This window comes from Mytilus trossulus, chromosome 3 (genome assembly GCF_036588685.1).
Source record: "Mytilus trossulus isolate FHL-02 chromosome 3, PNRI_Mtr1.1.1.hap1, whole genome shotgun sequence".
NCBI classification, from domain to species: Eukaryota; Metazoa; Mollusca; class Bivalvia; order Mytilida; family Mytilidae; genus Mytilus; species Mytilus trossulus.
Window position 1 is genome coordinate 66,490,725 of NC_086375.1, and position 21,902 is coordinate 66,512,626.

The 21,902-nt window shown below is 33.9% G+C and overlaps 3 protein-coding genes across 8 annotated transcripts in view; 1 reads left to right on the forward strand and 2 right to left on the reverse strand.

Annotated features, from left to right (window-relative positions):
* The window catches only part of LOC134712174 (RNA polymerase II-associated protein 1-like), a 34,430-nt gene extending 26,163 nt beyond the window's left edge, over positions 1-8,267 (reverse strand). The window contains exons 1-8 of one of the 3 annotated variants that reach the window (XM_063573439.1): positions 8,196-8,267; positions 3,936-4,126; positions 3,442-3,564; positions 2,780-2,820; positions 2,371-2,463; positions 896-1,052; positions 430-585; positions 8-139 (exon numbers count right to left, since the gene is read on the reverse strand). In XM_063573439.1, coding sequence (XP_063429509.1) covers positions 8-139; positions 430-585; positions 896-1,052; positions 2,371-2,463; positions 2,780-2,820; positions 3,442-3,564; positions 3,936-4,107 — 874 coding nt within the window. In that variant the 5' untranslated portion in view covers positions 4,108-4,126; positions 8,196-8,267. Of the gene's footprint in view, positions 1-7; positions 140-429; positions 586-895; positions 1,053-2,370; positions 2,464-2,779; positions 2,821-3,441; positions 3,565-3,935; positions 4,127-8,155 lie in introns of all 3 variants that reach the window. The other 2 variants (XM_063573440.1, XM_063573441.1) reach the window with 2 other exon arrangements.
* A 12-nt stretch (positions 8,268-8,279) lies between these two features.
* On the forward strand, positions 8,280-13,379 carry LOC134712175 (dynein regulatory complex subunit 5-like). 4 transcript variants are annotated; one of them, XM_063573444.1, is made up of 4 exons: positions 8,280-8,352; positions 10,660-10,983; positions 11,598-12,622; positions 13,002-13,379. In XM_063573444.1, exons 2-4 carry the CDS (start codon positions 10,665-10,667, stop codon positions 13,239-13,241), a joined length of 1,584 nt encoding a protein of 527 aa, XP_063429514.1. In that variant the 5' UTR covers positions 8,280-8,352; positions 10,660-10,664; the 3' UTR covers positions 13,242-13,379. The 4 variants fall into 4 exon arrangements, with proteins under 4 accessions (XP_063429514.1, XP_063429516.1, XP_063429515.1 ...); XM_063573446.1 differs by having other exon boundaries at positions 8,290-8,343; XM_063573445.1 differs by having other exon boundaries at positions 8,339-8,430.
* Positions 13,380-17,010: 3,631 nt separating this feature from the next.
* LOC134710966 (uncharacterized protein K02A2.6-like) lies at positions 17,011-21,132 on the reverse strand. The gene has a single exon (XM_063571387.1). The coding sequence runs from the start codon at positions 21,130-21,132 to the stop codon at positions 17,011-17,013; it is 4,122 nt and encodes a 1,373-aa protein (XP_063427457.1).
* Between the last annotated feature and the right edge of the window lie 770 nt (positions 21,133-21,902).

The window sequence follows — 21,902 nt, forward strand, 5'->3', positions numbered from 1 at the left end:
TTAATACCTAGTTTTGCTTGTGACTTATTACTCCTATATTTACTTCCACTTGAGGCCTGGGTTTCTGTCAGAAGTGTGTCCTTGCTTTGCTCACTCCCAGCTGTCTTCTTCTTTCTCAGGAATGCCACCAGCTTTGGGTCTGTTGAAGAAATGATAAATGATATATAGTTCTGGATGTTTTTCCGCATTTGCTTCAAGTCAGTATAATTGTTTGGTGAAAAAATTTGTTCTGCAAGAGATACTCCACCACTGGTCAAGATTATTAATTAAAAGGAAGTGTATTGCGGTGTGATACAGAGTTTTTAATGGTTTTATTTTATTTATTATAAAGAGGTAAAATTGCTTTGTGTTTGATTAGTTTTATTTTTAATTTTTAAACCCAATTTCATAAGAGAGGCTGGACTGAATTTTGTGCTTGTTTATACAAACCTAAAATTTCCAATAGTTTCTGTTGTTCTTCAAAGATCTCAGATTCAGGCATAGAGTGTAACTTTTGTACATTCTCTTGGTGGATTTTAATGGCTTCATCTTTACCAAATGTAGCACTCAGGCCTGTTCCTTCTATAACACAAGGACGTACTGTACCTATAAACATACAATAATGTGATGATGTACTTTGTATTCCTAAACGTTTTGCAATAGCAAGAAAAATAACAATAAATGTTTTATTTGTCATGGACCTCTTACTTTTAGTGACCAGTTACAGATAAACTACTTTCTAGCAAAAAAAATCAAGATAATAAGGAAAAAATGCAAAAAACTTAGTGATGATTGCTTTTTAGGGGGAAATGGCTCCTATAAGTTGATCAACAAGTTTAGCCATGTGACTTATACTTATTTGTAGATCTCGTCTTTTTCAGTTAGTTTTCTTATTTAATCATTTTAATAAACCTACCTTCTTCAGGAATCTCCATTTGATCTGGTTCCTCTTCTACTTTCATTTTACTGGCTTCCTCTTCTACCATTGATCCAAAATCTTTAGCACCTCTCGCACAAAATTGCTGTGCAAATAAACTTTTCTTCTCTTTCCCTGTTTTAGCTGTGGGTTGATTCTTAAAGTGTATAAAAATTATAATAATTCATAAGATATATAAACATTCACAATTAAATTTCTTTTTGAAGACCTGAATATAAAGCTTAACCAAAAGTCATTCAAGCATAAAATGTATATAGTGATCAACTGCAGAACCGGTTGAATCATGTTTAACATAATAAAAGGGATTGTACTAGTGACATATCATTGTAATAGTATAATGCTCTCTAATAAATGAACCTAAGGTTAAATATATGTTAAATTCTCTTGTTTTAAGGATATTTGTTCTCAACTTGATCATATGGTACTCATACCTGCCAACTTTTCAAAATGGCCATTAGGGTTTTGCTTGCAAGATGGCAGTCATAGTCCTAAAAAAAAACTTCAAGGGGATCTTCAAATACATTTTAATGTTGTTTTTTTGGCTTTTTCATACTTTTATAAGCCTAATGTCATTGTAAAATTATTTGTTTTGTTTAAAATTGTGCACAAAATTGCTCTTTAAAAAATTCAATTTGGAAGCCTTCATGGGGGAAATCCCCCACAAATAGTGACAGTTGACAAGAATGGGTACTAAACTGATAATTAAAATGATTCCAATCCTTTGGATGTGCTACATCAGTGTAAAGTTTCATCAATATCTTCCAGCTGTTAAGTAGTTGTACAAAGATGTTACTACATATTGCATATTGAAGTAAATAAATATGTCTACTTCATTTGGTCTCTGGTGGATACCACATCATCTTATCTTTATATAAATAAACAGACAGACAAACTGGGTTATTCCTATACAACCCTTAAAAGCAATGTAAGAGGTATAAAGATATATATCTAATTTTCAATATGATTCAGTGGAACTATATGGCATCATTGCTGGCTTATAGGTGATCTGGTGACATTTTTTGAGACGGTCTTCAAATTATAATAAAGTAAGTTATCTCTTTTTTGTTTATTTTTCCTTTGATATTATTCATGATAATTTAATTATCATGCTACTTATTGAGATCACTAGAAACACAGTGAGTCATTGTCTGTGTAAACATCCAACGATCCGTATATGCAAAGTAGAAATAAACAGATTATCAATGGTCTTTCAAACTCAAGTATGTTTTTTGGCCACAACTCATCTCAAGGCTGTCACCCTTCTATGAGATTGTAGCTGAAAAACACCCTCTCTCTTGAAAAACCATTGATGATCTTTGATTATTTATAAGTCCAAAAAGTAATTTCATTACTCCTTTTTATAAGTTAACATACATGTAATGGAGTTAACAATAAATCGTTTGGAAACTATTCCATAAATGTTATTGCTTTTTAATTAAAAAAATCATACTTACTGACAGATTTTGTTGTTCTAGATGCTGCACTTTAGGAAATCCTTCAGCACATGGCTTGGGTAGTGAAACACGAACATTTCTAGTATCCCTCTCCTATAAACAATAAACACAATGCCATTATATTGTTTGCATTTAAATCATATACATGTACTTATAAGAAAAAAAAGGGCTCATTACAACAACAAAAATTTACGTTATTGTATTTTTCTCTTTTCTGAGAATGTGTAGCCTAAAAAAAAAAAAAGTTCATCCAGATAATGTTGCGACATTATTATTTGGGTGCTAAGAATCTTTATGCATTATATTGATTTTCATCAAAATAGTTTTTGCTTAATCTCCACCAATATATCAGTATATCATGATACCTTCAAAAATTAATAAAAATTTCTTTTCAAACATATAAACTTACTATTATTTTGGTCAAAACAGCTGCCATGTGTGTATCATGTTCTGAAATAAATATGAGTAAACATTAGGAGGAAGCGACAGAAGTTTATTTATATGCTGTTTATCTTCATAATTCATGCTTAAATAGGTTGAATGTTTTGAACCAAAAATTTCTTTGGATAAGTTGAAAAACTCAAATGTGTGTACAGATCGAGAATTCTAAAATTCAATGTTTTCTATTACACTCAATTTTTGCTGATTGGTTGTTGCTTAATCTATTCTATGTTATTTCTGAGTAATTTTATGGTATGTGCATTGATTAAGTATCAAATCAAAATAGATATAAATATGTTATTGTGTAATTTTGTAGTACTGTCAAACCTGTGCATATAGGTCACCCTCAGGATCAAAGAAAACAGACCTTTAGTTGTTTATGTTTGTGTCATTTTGGTCTTTTGTGGATAGTTGTCTCATTGGCAATCATACCATATCTTCTTTTTTATCTTATCAAAAAGCTGACCCATGGATTGAGGTTCAAAATGAAAAATATTATTACTACAGTGGGACAAGAACAAGGTGGCCTGCCAAGACAAGGTTCAATTTGCACTTAATAGAGGTGACCTTTAAAGCAGGTTTGACTCTATTAATCTATAACTAATATATCTGATATCTTCTGAAACATACTATCCATTTCTTCCTCAGGATCAAATGTTGCATCTTTTGAAAGTTTTGATTTCTGTTCTTGAGACTGCAGAAACTTGGATTTCTTTACTGGAGTTTGTTCAGATGGAACCTCGGAAGGTAAACCTTTCAAATAAAAAAAGCAGTTAATAAGTATACACAGAAGTTGATAGTTTTACTATTGCATGGTCTTACGATTACTTCTGTTTGATCACCGTTTAAAAAAGGTTGGCATCCATAAAGGTCTAAGCTGTTTATAAAATACAAATACATCAAGCTTAATTTTGACTTTTGAATTTACATTTTGTGTTTGTTCCACATTAATGTTTTTAGATGCAGCTGAGCCATCTTCATTCAGTTTTTTATGACACACATGCTCCATTTTTTAAGCATTACTGTCTCATATTAGAAATGCCGCTTGTGAAATGATACAAATTTCTATCAAAGACCATTGGCACTGACATTTATTGATTAATTGTTAATTTATGGTGACAAACCTTCCATTTTAACAACATCCCTCTTATCCTCAGATTGACCTTTATCTTCAGACTTCCTCTTATCTCCCCTTTTCACAACAGCAGCAGCTGCTTTAGTTTGGTTTGCCAGAAATTCTTGTTGAAATTTGAGTAAATCATCTTCTGATTCCCCAGGTTTAGGTCGAGAAAACATCTTACTTGATTCAGCTGTACTGAAATACAAAAGCAGATGATATATGTTTTAAAGTATATCTTTAAACAGATTCACCATGAAAAACTAATAATTTTGTTATGCTTCCCCTCACAACTCTTAGTCATTTCAGACATACATTTGTATTTTGATTCTTAAAAGATATTTTTCAATGGTTTGCTAAAAATCATAACACGGGAAAGAGTTCAAAAAAACATTGCCTTCATACAATAGTTATCACAATTCCCTGTAGCTTTTGTCCATAGTTGTTAGTTCACACCTGTATTACAATTTTTGTTTCATTATGAAATTAAGTAAATTTACAGCATTAATATACAATTCAGTTTTAATTAACATGATTAACCTGCAAAGCTATATGCCATCAAAGTGATTGTGCTGCGGTTAACTGGGGTTTAACTGTCACATATTGAGTTGATCTTGTGAGGGGTAGCGGAGCTGCTAGGGCAAACTTATATTCATGACACCAATACCAAGTTGTATGTAGTTAAAGTTTCAAATACAATAAATAGTTCATTTAATTCATTTTTGGGGATTTGTTGCCTATTTTTATTGCATGCTATGTACAAAATGTATGCAAGATTTCAACTTTTTATTACAGGTTGTTTTATGTGTCAAATTGCGCTGTTTTTATGTTATTTATATGGGGACAAAGTCCTCAATGACAGTAGAAAATCAATAAAAAAAAAAATTGGGAACATTTTCCCAAAATTTTCATTATATTAAATTATCAACTCAAAATCGTTCAATTTATTTTATGTCATGTTTTGAATACCAGCATCTGCGCAGAAATCTACAATGTACATCCTTTTTCCAGTCTTGTTTGTATGAAACTTTGAGTAAAATATATATTCATCAGTCAATTATATAATAATAAAATAAAATAAAACATATTGTTCACAGCACCATCATGGATCACTTTGACCGCCACGAGATCCTTTGTGACCATCAACATGGTTTCAGATCCAAAAGATCTTGTGAAACACAACTCCTGATAACACTAGACGAAATTGGCAAGAATTTAGACCAAGGAGAACAGACAGACATCATCCTGCTTGATTTCTCCAAAGCCTTTGACAAAGTGCCCCACAAGAGACTCCTCCAAAAAATGGACTATTACGGAATACGTGGAGTAACACTCAAATGGATACAAGACTTCCTAAGCAAGAGAACACAATCCGTATTGCTTGAAGGGCATAAGTCTGGCCCCCTAGACGTCATCTCAGGGGTGCCTCAGGGAACAGTCATCGGACCCCTATTATTTCCGGCTTACATTAATGACCTGCCACAATCAACATCTTCTGAGGCAAGGTTATTTGCAGACGATTGCCTAGTTTATAGGAAAATAAAGAATGTGAAGGATAGCGAGACACTTCAAGACGACCTTAACAAACTCCAAGAGTGGGAATCACGATGGCAGATGAATTTCCATCCTGAGAAGTGCATCGTGATAGGGATTACCAACAAAAGAAACCCACTGATAAGGAACTACCAACTACATGGTCACACACTAGATGCAGTCGAGCATGGGAAATACCTGGGAGTCACCATAAACCATGACCTACAGTGGAAGACAAATATCAACCAGACAGTAGGCAAAGCATCAAGGACACTAGCTTTCTGAGAAGGAACCTAGGACGGTGTAAACCAGAAGTCAAAGCCAACGCCTACATCACCATGGTCAGACCAACCCTGGAATACGCCTCCACTGTATGGGACCCTTATCAACATAACCTTGATTTAGACCTAGAACAAGTACAGAGAAGGGCAGCTAGGTTCGTGTACAATGAATACCAAGACGTATCCCCAGGTTGTGTCAGCTCCTTAATGGATAGACTAAAATGGGAGCCTCTTAAAGATCGTCGCTGCAAAGACCAACTCACCATGGCTTACAAGATCCGCAAAAGATTGGTGGATATTGACCCCTCTAATTATTACAAACCCGGAGATTCAAGGACCAGAGGAGGCCACCGCTAACACCAACAGCGCACTCTAAAAGATCAATACAGGTTCTCCTTCTTCCCAAGATCAACCAGGGAATGGAACACTCTGCTGGAAAAAGCCACAACAGCAGCTACACTAGAAGAGTTCAAGGCCAGCCTTACCATCCTGCCAGAGGCCTTGACAGGAGCTTCACACATCTAGAAATCCTTTGACCCCAGATGTACATAGTTTTATTTGTAAATTTTATTGTAAATAGTTTTTATTAAGTGAGGAGGGAAGGCCTCATGATTTAACGAGCAAGAGTCCATACATGTGATGGACTGTGAAACTCAGATCAGGAGATTTGGAAATTTTGGTCAGGAGATTAGGACTCAGATCAGGAGGTTTTTTATCGACATAAATTTGGTCGTAAATGTAACCATATGATGTAGAAATTGTGTTTTTTCTTCAAATTTCCATCAAATTATATGTTTATTATACCCTTATTGCCTTTCTATTTGAATAAAATAAAATATTAAGAATCTGTTTCTTGTTTTGTTTTGTTTTGTTTTTGATAAATGATTGTTCACTGCTTGCAAATAAATCATTATATTTATTTATCTTATCTGTATAGATTTTTATTCATGTCTTTATCTCCTTATCATTGGTAAATGTATAGACAAATAAGAAAGAAATAAGCTCTACATGTGTATTTGCAACATCTTAAATTAATTTTAAAAAATAACAAACACTAACAGAAGTACTGTATGGCTTTTAAGCATCATGAAATTCATATTTGTAGAAAACTTTAAAAGACTTTTTAAAACTGTAATATGGTTTGCTATTTTCAGCTTACACATTTAAATAATCATATATATACTAAACATCTACAATTTTTAAATACCAGGGTTTTATTAGGAAGTAATATTAGAACTTTTGTTAGTCTATGTGTCCGGTCTAGCATTTGAGAAACAGATTTACAATATAAACTTTAATTTAATCCTTGAAAGGAGGTCTAGATTTATAAACAATTTATAAATTTATATTTTTTTTATAATCAACATTCTTTTATGATTATTTGATTAAAATATTTATCATTTGTAGTCTTTTTACAATTTACATTTTTAAAAGCAAAATAACTGAAAACAGGATAAAACAAAGGGAAGTAACAAAAAATGTATTTCAATATTCCCAATACACATCGTTTTTATAACACAACGGCAGTTAGCCAAAGGTAAACATTGTTGATTACCAGTATGTTTGACACCCAAGCTGTCAAGTGAAGCCATATAATTATACATCTACTTTTATGTACTGGTAAAATTTAACACAGGTGTCAATTACACCTGTACAGTAGTAAGAAATGATCAAATATGGCGTCTGAAAATTTTCATTCATGAAATATTTCATACACAGGAGTTTTTTCTCCTAAACGGGAGGAGACCCCTGAAAACGGGATTTTTGTACTCCCGTCGGGAGGTTCACATGTATGAGAGTCATTTATACACTCAAGAAGAGTCCGACTCTGTACTGAAAGAAGAAGAAGAAGAAAATAGGAAGGAATGTTAACGCAATACCAATTTCATTTTTAATAATTCCTTGATATGAAAATATTTTACCTGATGATAGCGTTTCTTTGTTTACATTGCATATGACGTCACAACTAAAATAACTTCACAACTAAAATCCCTTACAACAGAATCAAAATCGAAAACGTTACAGTATTTCCGATTCTTTTTTTTAACAAATATTTAAGCATGCCCGTAGCCAGGAATTTCCAAAAGGGGGGTTCGTTGGACTCACAAACTCGACTTTAACAGTCACAATTCGAACAGAACATTGACTTTAACAGTGCTTATTTGTTTTCAAGGGGGTGGCTACGGGTATGTTAATTTACAAAAAAAAATCATAGACATCGTCCCCATTTGCAGGTAATGTCTGCCTCATATTAAGTTTTGATATTCGGTCAAAAGCTCCTTAGAGCTTGTGTTGCTTATTTGTACTTAATCAAAATAATTTTTTCTTATCTTATCTTATTGTGCAATGACAAATCTGGTGAAAGAAAATCTGAAATTGGTGTACTATCCAGTGTACAGTTACTTCAATATACCTGGATATAATCAAATATAATCAAAAGAAATTGTGAAAACCTTTTGAATCAAAATGTGTGCCAGCAGAGAAAATCAAGTATAGCTGGGCGCAGCCATTTTTTTCAATGACCGGAAACGGAACTCGCTTGAAATTCTACTTCCGGATTGTCATAGTTACAAGAAGCTTTTTAGAAGATTATACCTCAAGGTAAAACTGGTAAATACTTTTCTGTGTTAAGACTTCAGCGTCTTTTAAATGGCAATATCAGATTATTGATACTCATACATTATAGAGGTAGCTTGTTATTGTGTTAAAAATATTTTTATCATCTAATTATCACAAATCATGGCAGTTTAATCACAGGAGTTTGACCGTGTGATAGTCGACTTTGGTATATATATTTTGACCCCTTTATTGATAGGATTTCAAACTCCTGTGGTTTAATCAGTCGGTTGATCACATTTTACCATTACCTGGCAGAAGAGGAAACAGAAGCACAAACATTCGGGCTTGACAGTACAATGACTGAGGGGGGTAGAATTTAGGCTCAGGATATATGGATTGAATCTGGGTCCGTTTGGCCCTGATTCACATTCATCCTAGTACCCGATACCAACTGGATTGACCCTGTTGGGATCCCGGAATTCTTTTTTTGAATTTTAGGATGTCCGAATTTGAATTTATTTAAATTTGGGACATCCGGATTTCATGTTTTGAAGCCAGTATTTAGGGATCAGGACCCCTCCTATCCCCCTCATGACTGTATCACTATCATGATATTTTGTTACTACTGCCTGTAGCTTGTAATTGGGGTTCCTTAATGACGTATAACTGTAAAAATTCTTGCCAAATGACGTTAACATAATTTTTAGTTGCATGATGATAAAATGTGCACTTTATTTTAAACAATAAAAATTTGAATGATTTTGACGAATATCTGTAACAATAATTATTTGAAACCTCTGACCAATCACAGTAAGGATGTTTTAATCAATTATACACTAATGGAAGCCGAAAATGACGATTGAGGGCATTACTACCCTCCTGTCAATGAAACTGAAGTACATGATCTGTCTACCAATCGGCAATTCCCATAAAGGAAATTAAAATATGTGGATAAAAGATAATCTGTTGCTTAAACACAAACAATGACAAGTTCTTGTCATACATTTATATCATTAATTATTATTCATGATGAATAACATAAGTATCCACTAAGTGACTTGAAGAGGGACATAATCTGGGGTTATCTTCATCAAAATGACAGAAAATTTTCTTGCCAAATGTATTTTAATGTTCTGTGTGGCCGCACATCATTTTCTATTACAAAGAAGAAAAAATATTAGAATGCACTGTGCTATGCAATGCTTAAAAAAATATAATGCTGAATAAATTTGAAATTAATTAAAAATTTCAAGCACAAGAAATTATTTAAATACCATAATAAAAAATGATTCCAAGTCGAAATAATAGCCTGTTTCAAATAAAAGCATAAATAACTGTAGCTTTAGAGGAATACTATTACATGTAGTATTAGATGTTGAAATCAAATTGGTCAAATAAACAGTATATTGAATTTATTTAACTGGACTGGCATTTTGCCAGCATATTTTGATTAACAAAAGCTATTTTAGAATTAAGGTCAATGTACAATAGGGCCGATCTTAAACTTATTTTGGTTGGCCCAAACCTTACCCAACATTGGAATAGTGAGGAGGTAGGTAGGCAATTTCTTTCTTTTTTTTGGAAAAGAGAAATTTAAGCATTAGAGAATAAAAACAATCACATTAGGACAATAAAAGATTTTAATAAGCAGCTATTTTCTGTGTAGGTACATTTAGGGTTAGGGAAAACAAACCTATACTTTTTATGGCCTAGAGCCCTAGACCTGCTACACAAAAATGGTAAAATACGCATTTATAAAACTTTCATGGTGTTACATTGTACATTTTCTGTGAATAATGTTAAATAGTAATTAAATAATTGTGATTGATGACATTAAAAATGACAATTTTGTGAACACTAATTAGTGACAAAACTTTTGAATAAGCTGTCGCATGTCAATTAAAGACCAGATTTCCCAAATAGATTTAAATACAAAAAACCTAATTGCAATTTTCATTATAAAAAAGTGAGTCAATAATCATTTGCCAGTGGATTGTAATGTTCCTCTGACTGTAATTTTTAAAGTTAAACATACTATGTACATGTATACAGGTAAAGTACTTGTTTTTATATTTTTTGCTTGTTTCAATGTTGACAAAAAATAAATGAAATACAATTTTAAAAGTAGTAGTACCTTTATAAGGCTCCTCTTTTTGCTGGAAAATTTACTACAGATCATGTAAAATAAACATAATGGGGAAATCTTAATATAACCTAACATTTGTACTCTTTTCTCCAGTTTAATTTAAGCTATAGGACTAAAGAGTCTAAAAAAAGGCACAAACTTGTTAAAACTATTATATAACTATTTTTTAAATCAAAACCTAAACTTCAATGATTTGTTCTGTTTTATTTTAGCCAAGATGTCTGATCCAGCAGTAACAGATGGTACAGGGGAAGATAAAATTGATGATGATGCCAAAAGTACAAAGAGTGGACCAAAAAGTCAGTCTGGTTCTAAACAACCATCAAGAGCTGGGTCTGCTCAGTCAGGAAAGAGTGGGAAGAGTAGTGGTAGACCAGCAATGGCAGCAACTCCTGCTGGATCTGCAAGGGGAGATAATCCTGCAGCTGACTGGAGACAGATGAGGAGAATTATAGCTGAAGATCCAGCATATTCACTGGCAACTGTCCCACTACTAGTAGATTTGTGTATCAAACATATAGTTACACATTTTGATAGTAAGCAGATAGTTTTATATCATTAATTGTCTTAACAATTATATGTGTAGGAAAATGTTATACATAATTAAAATAACCTTGACTTACTTGTTGGATAAAGTCTGATTCTCAGAAACTGTTCTTTCTTTAAAATAATAATTGGGGCAGGGATATTTTAAAGAGAAAAGATTGCTTTCTTTTGCCTTTTATTACTTTCTATACAATATTGTTTTGCTCAATATTGAAGGCTTTAAAGTAATTTGTTGAGTTTTTTTTTTATCTGTTGTCATAGAATACTTTATATTACATTTTGTGCATGTACATAAATACTGGAAACTATTATTTTTGGGTATGTCGAAGTGATCTATGATATAAAATGTATGTTTTTGATTGACTCTAAATCACACACAACTTTAAATAAATTTAGATATCAACGAACAAGCTATTTATTTATGTCAAGGTTCTGTGTTGAAGACCATACTTTGACATATAATTGTTTACTTTTACAAGTTGAACTGTTGCGACTTGAATGGAGAGTTGTCTCATTGGCACTCATACCACAACTTCTTATATCTGTACATACTTTCATGAATTATAATAAAAAAAAATAACTGATAATATTTCGATTTTTTCAGATAACTCTACAATTCTGAATGACCTCCCACCAAGATACAAGTCTAAAGTGTTGGACAAAATCTCCACTGACATACCTTTGAAGATTACTGCTAATCTGGTACAGGAAGAGGATTACTGGAACAGATGCTGCAAAGCAAGATGGGAAATTTGTGATGTTTCTCAGTATGGCGGCAACTGGAAAAGAATGTACTTTGAGAGAAACCTCCAACAAATCGTAGAAAATTTTGTACCAGAGACAACAGACCCCAATGAATTAAATGAAACTCTGCCTTTGTCTGCCAACTATGTCAAAAAGTTAGATGTCCAGCAGTTACTTCCCCCTGTTAGAGAGGCCCCAAAAGGTCCAGATTTTGATGATGCATCTGATGCTGGAAGTGATGCTGGTGATGAACCAGAGTGTGATCATTTTAATTTTGCTCCAGTATTAAAATGTCTGACAAATTTAGAAGAATTGCATCTTACATACGGTGTCAGTGATTGTGGTATGAACTTTGAATGGAACTTGTTTAAATTTACTGCTAGAGACTGTTTACAACTGGCTCAATGTGTTGCTGCTTGTAAACATCTGAAAGTGTTCCATCTCAGTAGAAGCACATTAGATGATGACAAAACAAGAGTCCTGATTAGTCACATCCTAGACCATCCAAGTCTGACCACACTGGATCTATCCCACAATACAATAAGCGATCGTGGAGCAAGGGCCATTGGGAAATTCTTGAACAATCGTAGTCAGCTAGTAAGCCTGAATTTATGTGACAATGACATTAAAGTGCTAGGGGCTCAGGCTATTGCCCATGCCCTGACCAAAAACACAACATTACAAAACCTCAACCTCAGATTAAATAGATTAGGAGATGAAGGTGCATCTGCAATTTCAAGAGCTTTACAGAGAAACTCAACATTACAGAAAATCAACCTTGGTAGTAATGAGTTTGGGGAAGCTACAGCCCCTTTCCTCCAGGAAGTTATTATGCAGAATACAACACTCAAGTCAATGGATTTGTCATGCAATAAACTTGGGCCTGTAAGTTTGATATTTTTACTTTTTGCAAAGAGAATTTATTGTACCATCATAAACATGCTATTTTGTTTATTACATTGTATCTTTTTATAAACACTTGCACACAGTATTTCAAAACAATTGATTAGAATGACTAGAATAATTGAACAGTTCATCACAATTTTAAGAAAATTTGTCCATCCAGAAAGGTAAAATAGATAACGAAAAGGAAACAAACAGCTCAAAATTAATAATGGGAGATAGCTCATTCTTTTTATTAATTACAAAAAGTTTTTAAAAAATTGTGGAAAAAGTTATATTGGCAGTAAAGATACCATATGAGATCACAGCTTGTCAACTGGCAATGATAACTTATAACCTATTTTTATGTTATGTTTTTCAGGAGGGTGGAAAACAGATACAAGAAGGTATGGAGGTAAACACAACCGTCACACATATGGATCTTCGTATAACAGACTGTGGACAAGAAGCTGAGTACTGCATTCAACAGATTCTGCATAGAAATAAAGAAACTGAGAGACAAAGCAAAATACAGGACAATAGTGGCAGAATATGGAAGAGACTTCCCCCTCAGGCTGCTCACAGATTTAAACCTGAAGTTCCTACCATTACTGTACAATAAACAAAATGACAGAGACATGAAAACAAATTTCTTTGTAAATTAAACTGAAGTTGTTGATATTGTGACTTCAAAATTCTGTGATATACTTATAGAAATGTAAATTTGTTATTATGAGTATGATAAATTATATAATGTATAGTCACTGTCTTTTATATATTACCTCTTGGATGAAGCTGTTGAAATTTAATTTAGTCTGTCTAAACCTTGTTTCTTTATTTTGACTGTTTTGGTATTTGTTGATTTAGTTTATAAAGACAGGCGATATTTGTTTACTGCCAAGACCTCTATTGATTGGAGGAATTCTGGGAAATGAAATCACTCTATGTATCTTAAGACTTTATTCAGTTTGTGAGTTAATTGCTTCAGTAATTATAAGCAGACAGAAACATTGTGTTTAATCCTTTAAATTCTTAACCAAAACATTTGCAATTATTTTATGAACTATTGTTTTGTTCATTGGCTTCTTTTTACCTTCAAAAAATCATAACCTAGGAGAGTTATAATTGACTTGCTATAATCTATTTACCACAAAAATCCATTGAGATGTTATCTGAATTTGAAACTTACAAGTAAAGAACTAACCTTCGAGTTCAGTCAGAGAGATTTCATTTGTATTATGGCATGTTCTGCATTAATTAAGTTAATGCCAATGGGACAAGATCATTCATGAAATTTGATTCTCATGCATTATTTTTTTTTGCTTTGCAAGAGAACTAGAAATAACAGCTCTGTATTTTTTCCAATCGCAATTTGAATGCAAATCGCAATTTAAATGCAACTACATGCATGTGTATTGCCCATGAATAGATCACAGCTAAATCGACATTGTGTTGTTTACTTAGGTTAGGAAAACAAAGGGAAAAATTCCAATGGACCAATCCAATTCAATTATTGTATATAGACAAATCATACAACAAGTATTGTTAGTTATTTCTATGGTAATAGATATTGACCTCATTTTCATGTAGTTATGTAGGTTACTTATGTCATAAGATCAACAATGTTTGATATTTGTTGGACATATTTTTTATAACCTCATCCTCAATTCATGCTCTATACGTGTTCTTCATTAATGATACAAAATAGGTCAACAATATTTGTTAATTTTTTGCTTGTTTGGAGAAGTGTGTCTGACTGGCATGACAAGCTACCTTGGTCTTGATCTCAATTTCACCATTTAATGATGAGGTAAAGTTTTCAGGATGCTGTCTTCTATTTTGTGATTATACAAGATAGGTCAATACCTGTGAGTATATTGGTTGTGAGAAAATATGAGCATCTGCCATTTATATCAAATAGCCTTGCACTCAATAGTTTGCCCCAGTGTTCAGGTTATTTTAACCTAGTATGTATGGTTAATGATTGATTGATTGGTGGTTGCTTGATGTCCAATGGCAAATATTTCACAGATCAAATTTGCGATGCATTCACTTGGGAGGTCTCATTAATGATGTTTGACCAGGATGAAGTGGGCTGAAAATATGGACTGTAAATGGGAAATGAGGCCACCTGAAAAAGATGTTACAAGGGTACTTAACATGCACAGAGGGTAGCACTCTTGAGGTTTCTGCAAATGTATTTATCTTGCACAACCAAAACAGCTGCATCAAAAAAAAAAAAAATCTGTCTGAAGAAGACCAAAAGACCATACTTTTATTCCCCAGTCACCATTGATGTTTATAGTTAATGAGAAATCAATTGATATCTATAAGTAATAGGACAATGATATATGGAATATGGTTTTGTTTCAAGAAGTATCTGTTGAATGTCTTTGACCTCAATTGTATTGCTCCATTCATTGAGTTAAGTTTTTTTTTAAAGTTGTCTAGATCTTTACTAACTAAAGTATAAAGGCCAAAATTTTGGTTAAAAGTGGGCACTCAGTTCAAGGATTGAAATTTGTATTGCAAGATAAATTGTTCCGTTTATGGATCCTGAAAAAAAAAGATATTTCATTGATTTGTATAGAGATTCTTGTCATACCTGCTAAAAATTTACAAAGGAAATGGAGAACCATATGTAACTTACAAACACAATATGTATATAGAACACAAATAGAAATGAGCTAAATCCAGAATAAACCAATAAAATTCTTCTTATTTCGGATAAAATACTTATTGTTGAAGTACTTACTTCATATGAGTTGTCTCCCCTTATGATTAACTTTTTTTTTGGGGGGGGGGGTGGATGTTTACAAAAATATGCCATACAAATGCTATCAATTGTATAAATGAAAAGAGATATGCAGATACATAAATGAGACAGCAACCCAACCTCTCAAAGAAACAGACAATCACATACATCAATTGCAACATGCTTACACAATATATAAATCTCTAAAAACATGCAGTCCAAATGATATAACTGTATAGAGACTATCAACAATCTGTTAACCACACCAAGATTTCTAAACCACATATACAGCAATAGATTAGATCAGAAGACATCCACTGATGAGGATTTGTTTAACCATTGACAGTTACATGAAAATGAAGTAGGCTGTTAGAAGTATTTTCATCTGGCCCTTTGTTTTATTTTTCACCAGTGGCACATAAAAGAACATCGATTTAGTAGAACCACTAAGCCTTATAAAAGATAGCAAAAAACACAAGCAAAACTTTAACTGTATCACAGATCATTGTACCGTGAGTAGCCTTTAGTATATAAGGAATCATTTTGTAAAATGTTCAAGGAAAGTAAATATGAGCCAATATGACAAAATATAGAACAATTATAAACAAACAACTGAAGCTCACAATGCATAACCATAAGTGATTATTGTGTATTCAAACAAAAAGCAAAAAAATATGTTGCATAATACTGCATTTAAATGTAATCTTGTAATATCCTATGCTGGACGTGTTGGTCTTCTGATGGAGGAGGTTACTTTTATTTCAAAGAGCAGAGTGATTTAAAAAAAAATATATTTCCGTGACTTGCTATCCCGATTTTGAAATAAATTAGATGTGTAAGGGTGTTTATGTACTTTTATTTTTTTTCTCAATTCATTCAAGTCAATGTTCCGGGAAATTCCGAGTCATCACTATTTGAAAAACAATTAAAATGCCATCAATCATGAATTTAATTTCTTTTACTTTTGACAAGGAAAATTTGCAACAAATAACGTCATTAAATCAGCATGTAGATTTTAACGGTTTCATCTGTAAAATTCCTTGATTATAATTAAATGTCAGATGTCCATTTAACAGCATGCAACAACATCACGACCCCAATCATAAAGGTACTTACTTATTTGTCAGAACGTGTCAAAATGTTTTCAAATATTTATATAGCTTCGTTAAATTATAGTATAAACATGTGCATGATTAGATAAATATTTCCTACCAATTTTGTAAATTGCTCAAACTTATTTAAGTATTTGGATGAAGGCATAAAGATGTATATAATCCAAGTAGACTTATAACTATTTAATGGCGACTAGCAATACACAGAATACATAGCATGTCTTATCATAGCACGTGTAGCTCATTAACATAATGAGGTCGTGTTACTGAAGTATAAATAGATAAGGTATTTATAGCCAATACTGTTACATCCTTTCTCTTTTAGAAAATAAGATAATGTCTAATCTTAAACTGGCAAATGAGTGTAATTAAATTTACTGTAATATATCAAGCTGAATTAATTATAAGAATATAACAGATATTATTTTTAACATTAATTAACCAAATTAACTTTCATATTATTATTTTAGTTAAAGTCCTTTTTTCTAATCTAATCTATTTCTAAAACTAAAGTCAAAGTACATTCAGTTCATAATAAAGTCTTTGTATTTTGCTGGTCTTTCGATCTTTCTCCCGAAGCGTGTAACCATTGGGTCGGACGGTACCGATTCTGTTTCGTCTCTTGAATTGTTTAGCGTCTCGTTTTGATTGTCTTGATTGTCAGTTTTAGGAACATCTACATTAACTTCTATGTTCTCCGGTTCATTAAACGGTTTGTATTGTTCATTTGTTTTTCGCACGGCTCGTCGGTTTCGGCGTATCATTTGTCCATTTTCTTTTCTAAGGTCGTATGATCTTGCACTGTGAGTGTTCGTGACAATTCCTTTTTCCCACTGTTTCTTACTTTCCGGTGCGATTCGGACAATATCTCCACGTTTGAGTTGTTTAAGATCACTCGCACCGCGATTGTAATAATAAGATTGTCTTATTTTACTTTTTTCAATATTCTCGCGCACACTTTCGGCTAGTTCCGGTTTGAGTAAACTAGATTTGGTTGGTAGCAATGTTCGAGTTCTCCTATTCATAAGTTGTTGAGCCGGGCTATAGTTTGTACTTTGTTGAGGAGTGTTTCGATAATTTAAAATCGCTATTAAAGGATCGGATTGCGAATTTTTGGCTTTTTTCATCAAACGCTTTGCTGTTTTCACCGCGTTTTCCACCTTTCCATTCGATTGTGGATGTCTTGGGCTTGAGGTTATATGTTTAAAGTCCCATTTATTACTGAATTCGCGGAATGCCTCAGATGAATATTGTGGTCCGTTGTCCGAGCAAACGAATTGTGGAATTCCGTAACGCGCAAAGTGTTGTTTCAATTTGTTGATTACTGTTTTTGATGTAGTGTCACTTAATCTGTCAATTTCAAAATAACTACTAAAATAGTCCACCGTAATCAAATAATCGTGATCGTTTAACGAGAATAGATCTGTTCCTACTTTAACCCAAGGTCGGTCTGGAATAACGTGTGACACTAGAGTCTCTTTTTGTTGTTTCATTCCGTATGATTGACACGTTTCACATTTGCTGATGTAATCTCGGATTTCACTATTCATACGCGGCCAATATACACATTCACGAGCTCTTTTTAAACATCCTTCTATACCGATATGTGTATGAATTTTTTCTAAAATTTCTGTCCGCATGCACTTAGGAATAACACAACGGTCCCCTTTGAAAATAATTCCACCTTGTATCGACAGTTCGTCGCGGATGTGATAGTACGGCGCGATATCCTGTTGAGTATTTATCTCGGTCCATCCTTTAGCTACCTTGTCGATAAGTTTGAGTAATACAGGGTCTTTCATTGTCGCGTCGGCAATATCTTTCTGACGTTTTGCTGATATTGCAAGGTAATCCCCCATGTTGATGTTTTCAAGTTCTATTTCAATGTCCGATCTTACATGACATATCTCGTCCTGCTTTTCCGATTTGTTTTTTCCATTGGTCAGGTACGCACGTGATAAAGTATCTGCTATATACATGTATCTTCCTGGTTTGTAGTTTATTTCTATTGAATATCGTTGTAATCTCAAGAGCATTCGTTGGAGTCGTTTCGGCGCTTGAAACAGTGGCTTCTTGTAGATAATTTCAAGTGGTTTGTGGTCGCTTTCCACAAACACGTTTCTACCGTAAGTGTATTGGTGAAACTTTTCCATACCATATACAACAGCTAACAGTTCTTTTTCAATCTGTGCGTAATTTTGTTCTGTTTTAGTCAACGCTCGACTTGCGTATGCGATTGGTTGGTTGTTTTGCATTAACGTTGCACCAAGTCCGGTTTCGGACGCGTCACATTGTAGGGTTGTGCTAAGTTTCGGATCGAAGTATCTTAACACTGGCGTTTTGGTTATTGCGTCTTTAATTCGTGCGAACGCGTTATCGTGATCATCTGTCCAGTTCCACGCATTTTCTTTGTGTGTTAGATTTCTGATCGGCTCGCACAAATCGCTTAGATTTTCCATAAATTTCGTGAGATAGTTTACCATTCCCAGTAAACGTTGAACTCCTTTCACATCTTTCGGTTTGTCCATTTGCGTTATTGCAGCTATTTTCTCCGGACCGGGCTTAACACCGTCTGCTGTAAGTAGGTGTCCGATATAAGGCATTTCAGTAAGGCGTAACTGAAATTTGTCTCGGTTTAGCTTAATATTTCTAGAACGGCATCGGTCGAGAAATGCTTTGAGCTTAATGTCATGATCGGCAGTTGCTTCTTCTACCGTATCTCCTTCACCGTATATAAGAATGTCGTCCGCGACTGTGCGTACACCTGGTAAATTTTCGATTTCGCGCTCTAGAAATTGTTGAAAATATTCAGGGGCGGGCGAGATTCCAAAAGGCATTTTCATCCATCGGAAGCGACCAAACGGTGTTTCAAATGTAGTCAAGTAACTACTCGATTCGTCCATATTCACATGCCAAAATCCGTTTTTAACATCACATTTACTGAATATTTTCGCTTTATTCAGCTCGGGCAATAAATCATCTATGATCGGAAGAGGGTAGTGACATCTCTTTAACGCTTTATTAAGAGGCTTTGGGTCTATGCATATTCTAAGTTTCCCATTCGGCTTCTTGACAGTTACAAGACTTGATACCCAGTCTGTTGGCGTATCAACCGCTTTAATCACTCCGTTCGTTTCTAATCGTTGAAGTTCACTTTTCAATTTCGGCTTCATCGCGATTGGTATGCGTCTTAACGGTGACTTCACGGGTGTGATTGTATCATCAATTTCAAGGTGCAAATTTCCTTGAAAGCTTCCTTCTCCGTCAAATATATCTGCATATTCTTTGACAATGTTCTGCATTGAAAAATCGTTCACGTTATCTCCCTTTTCACATGTCAGTATGTTGTGAAACTGTATCTTGATCAAACTCATATGCTGGATTGCCTTTGACCCCAGCAGAGGTGTGTATTCATCACCGACAACTATAAATTTCACATTATATCGTTTGTTTGTTTTAGGATTTTTCAACCGTAGCGTGCAAATTCCATACGCTGACATCTGCGATTTATTATACATCGTTAGTGTGTTATCAGTTTCTTCAATGAGTGACTCATGCACCAGTGACTTCGGAATTAGATTAGCTGTTGCACCGCTATCTAATTGGAATTTTATCTGCTTGTTTTGATCAATTAAAAGCATCTTAGCGAATATTTTGCTTTGCACCATGTTTATTTCACTTGATTCTACTGTGTTGATTTCGAATTCACTTTCGCTGTCATCTGTGTAAACATTTGCACTGACATGTTTTACTTCAGAGCGTCTTTTCATGTACTTTCCTTGTCTGCATTGAGATGAAAAGTGGTTATATTTTCCACACGAATTGCATTGTTTGCCATATGCGGGGCACTTTCCTTTCTCACATTGCCTTCCACAATAATCACAATTGTTTGCTTTCTTTGTAAATTTCTTATTGTCTGATTGTTTATCATGCTTGTATTGACTACGCTTTTGAAATTTAGTAGTTTTGTGTCTTACCGCTTTAATGTCTGTACTTTCATTTATCCCGTTAGATCCTGCCATTGTTTGTAGTTTTTTCGTTGTTGACTCGAATGAGCGACACAAGTCTATACTTTTTTGTAAAGTCAGTCCATCTTCTTGAAGTAGGCGCTTACGCGAAGTGTTGTCTCTTACTCCACACACGATTCTGTCACGGATGAGGCTTTCTTCAAGTTGTCCATAATTGCACGTTTTCGCGAGTTTTCTTAGTTTTGACACGTATCCATCAATACTGTCGCATTCTTTTTGATCACATATATTGAAAGAGTACCTTTCAAAAGTTTCATTTGTTTTTCCTACGCAAAATGCTTCGAATTTCTCAATTACTTTTGCAATATCTTTCCTGTCATTTTCTTCTTCAAACGCGAACCCGTCAAAAATGTCCATTGCATCTGATCCGACGCAAGTTAAAAGTGTTGCTGTGCGTAATTTTCCATCTTTTTCTGATAGTCCTGACGCAATTTCGTAGTTGTCCCATGTTCTTTTGAATTTTCTCCAATTCGTCGCAATATTTCCATCAAGATCAAGTTTTTGAGGAAATGGAATTAACGATGGGGCGGCGGCAGCCATGTTTATTTGCGGTTCTTCAAGTTCATGTGCAATTTCTTCTCCGATGTCTGTGTCGCTTTCTGAACTTTCCGTGGACATTAGTTCTTTATCAAAGTTAATTTACCACATCTGACACCATATTTAAGTATTTGGATGAAGGCATAAAGATGTATATAATCCAAGTAGACTTATAACTATTTAATGGCGACTAGCAATACACAGAATACATAGCATGTCTTATCATAGCACGTGTAGCTCATTAACATAATGAGGTCGTGTTACTGAAGTATAAATAGATAAGGTATTTATAGCCAATACTGTTACAAAACTATACTTTAATTTTATCTTAAATCCCCAATCATTGCGTATGACGCACTATTGTAAAATTTGTCATGCAGTTGAATATTACGGTAATTATTTCATAGATTCCAATAGTTTATTGCAGACAGTTGTATTGCTGAATATCGATATGGCTCACTTTTTTTACATTTGCAAAAAACGGATTTTGATTTTTGTCGAGCCAACAGTTGCGTAGCAAATATAAAAAAAAAAGAAGATGTGGTATGATTGCCAATGAGACAACTGTCCACAAGAGACCAAAATGACACAGACATCAACAACCATAGGTCACCGCACGGCCTCCAACAATGAGCAAATCACATACCGCACAGTCAGCCACAAAAGGCTTTTCATAAGTGTATACCCTAACCTCGGCGAGGGGTCTGAAGGCCCTCACTCAGGCCCCAGGGCAAATGACCTCCGGTTTTAGGGGGGTTGAAATCCACAGACGCTCATGCGTAATCATGAGTATAAAGACATTACTGTCATTCAAAAATCATCAACAGCAACTTAGTTGGTCTGTAATGGTT

Excerpts from the sequence above, each read along its gene's own strand:
- LOC134712175 (XM_063573442.1), top strand. Across the intron at positions 10,984-11,597 it reads TATAGTTACACATTTTGATA|ATAACTCTACAATTCTGAAT; the intron begins GTAAGCAGATAG and ends CGATTTTTTCAG. Across the intron at positions 12,623-13,001 it reads CATGCAATAAACTTGGGCCT|GAGGGTGGAAAACAGATACA; the intron begins GTAAGTTTGATA and ends TATGTTTTTCAG.
- LOC134710966 (XM_063571387.1), bottom strand. The coding sequence starts at position 21,132 with ATGTCCACGGAAAGTTCAGAAAGCGACACAGACATCGGAGAAGAAATT.